Below are 1,780 nucleotides of genomic sequence, written 5' to 3'. Positions count from 1 at the left end.
CCGGCTGTGATGGCGCGTGAGGGCTCCGCCAGCGTGACCCGCTGGCTGCGCGCGGGCAGCCTGGCACAGGAAGCCGCTTTCTATGCGCGCTACCACGTGGATGACGACTGGTGCCTGGCACTGCTGCGCTCCTACCGCGCTCACTGCGAGGACAAACAGGAGGACGAGGAGGTCTGGGGACCGCACGGGCTCGCCTTCCCGTGGCGGGTGGGTCAGGGCCTGAGCTCGCGTAGGCGCCGGCAACTCGCGCTGTTCCTGGCGCGCAAACACCTCAAGAACGTGGAAGCGACTCATTGCAGTCCGCTAGAACCTGAGGACTTCCAGTTGCCCTGGAGGCTGTAGCCTGAGTCCCCCGACGGAACTAGCGTTTGTGCTTTTGCTCATCTTCAGGGCCTCAGGGCCATGCCCCTCCCCACACCCCAACCAGTAAAGCTGGCTTGCCGTGGGACCCCAACCTAGTGTCTGGGAGAGGGTAAGGCATTCCCTGCTCCCTTTCTCTTCCTCCCACAAACACTTGTGGATGCCCCAGTCTGCTCCCAGTTCCTAAAGGGAATGCAAAGATTAACCTGACCCAATTAATAACAATGCTGTGTGATGGGTGCCTTCAACACCTCAAAATGATGGTGGGAACACGGGCTGTGGGGCCTTCGGAGGTGCTGTTTACCCACCCTGGGTTACAGATGACTCAGGGAAAGCTGAGTGTTGAAGGGTCTGTACAAGTTGCCCCTGGCTGTGAAAGGACATTGGCATCTACAAAGCAGGTCTTAGCAGCTGGACCTTTCCTGGACTGTGACACTGCTCCATAGGGCCCTCTCCCTACCTCCACTCCTAGCTTCTACAAGAGGGGTTCAATGGGACCACAGACTCAAAGTAACAGGTGCACACCATGTGGCATGTCGCTGCTGGCCAAGGTAGTGTGGGCCCACAGGCCCATGCTCCCCACCACCCTCCCTCTCTTGGTGCCCTCCCCTCTGAGCCAGGCCTGGGCTAGGCATGTTCCTAGTTCAGGGATGTAATACAGAACGAGAAATAAGCCCTCTGCTCACCACTATCTGTGACGCAGTCACTTCTTTACTGTCTGTCCTGAACGTATGAAGCAGGGACTACTTGCTGTCCCCAGTCTGTGGGCTCAGGCTGGCCAGGGTGGGTTGAGCAAGAAACTGGAAAAACTGAAAAAGTCAACTGGGGCAAACACATAGTTGACAGCACCAGAGCAGGACATGGCCATGATGCACCCTGGCAGGTACAAGCAGAGGTGGATACATAGGTGACCTAAAGTACCAGGAAGATGCCTGTGGGAGGTGAGTTTTGAGCTGAGTCAGGAAGAGGAGTTAGCTGAAGGAAGTGGCTTCCATGCCTGGGGATCAGAGTGGCTTGGCTGGAAGTGGGGAATACAGTCCTGAAGAGTCAGATCCTAAAGGTTTTGAATACCATTTAAGGATTTTGCTTCCAGGGACGATTGGGAAATGCAGGGAAGCGGTGGGGCTTGTCTTTGGGGGACTGGTTGCCTAACGGTTGCACACCTCTCGTTTGAGAAGTTAGGCAAATTAGACTCTTGTTCCAGAGTCTGCTGGAAGCCCCTCAACTAGCTGAATGATCTTGGCAAGTTACTCCAATCTGTTTACTCATCTGTAAAGTGGGAGCGCTCCTCCTGGTTCACCGTGTGCATGTGACAAGCTAAGGACACGGGTGCACAGGGCCGGCGGAGGGCATGCACAACGCCTGGTGAAGGCGACAGCGTTTGCAGGGCAAGAGGACATATCACAGTCACGCCTTTTTC

General features: G+C 56.1%; 1 protein-coding gene across 1 annotated transcript in view; it reads left to right on the top strand.

Moving 5' to 3' along the window:
- ABHD16B (abhydrolase domain containing 16B) overlaps nt 1–1,774 on the top strand; it is a 3,618-nt gene extending 1,844 nt beyond the window's left edge. Inside the window, exon 3 of the mRNA XM_015567667.1 lies at nt 33–1,774. Within this exon, the coding sequence (XP_015423153.1) occupies nt 33–342 (310 nt within the window). The 3' untranslated portion in view covers nt 343–1,774. The remainder of the gene's footprint in view (nt 1–32) is intronic.
- The last annotated feature ends 6 nt before the right edge of the window (nt 1,775–1,780 follow it).

This window comes from Myotis davidii, unplaced genomic scaffold (assembly GCF_000327345.1).
Source record: "Myotis davidii unplaced genomic scaffold, ASM32734v1 scaffold244, whole genome shotgun sequence".
Taxonomy (NCBI): domain Eukaryota; kingdom Metazoa; phylum Chordata; class Mammalia; order Chiroptera; family Vespertilionidae; genus Myotis; species Myotis davidii.
This window is presented reverse-complemented; position numbering and strand designations above follow the sequence as displayed.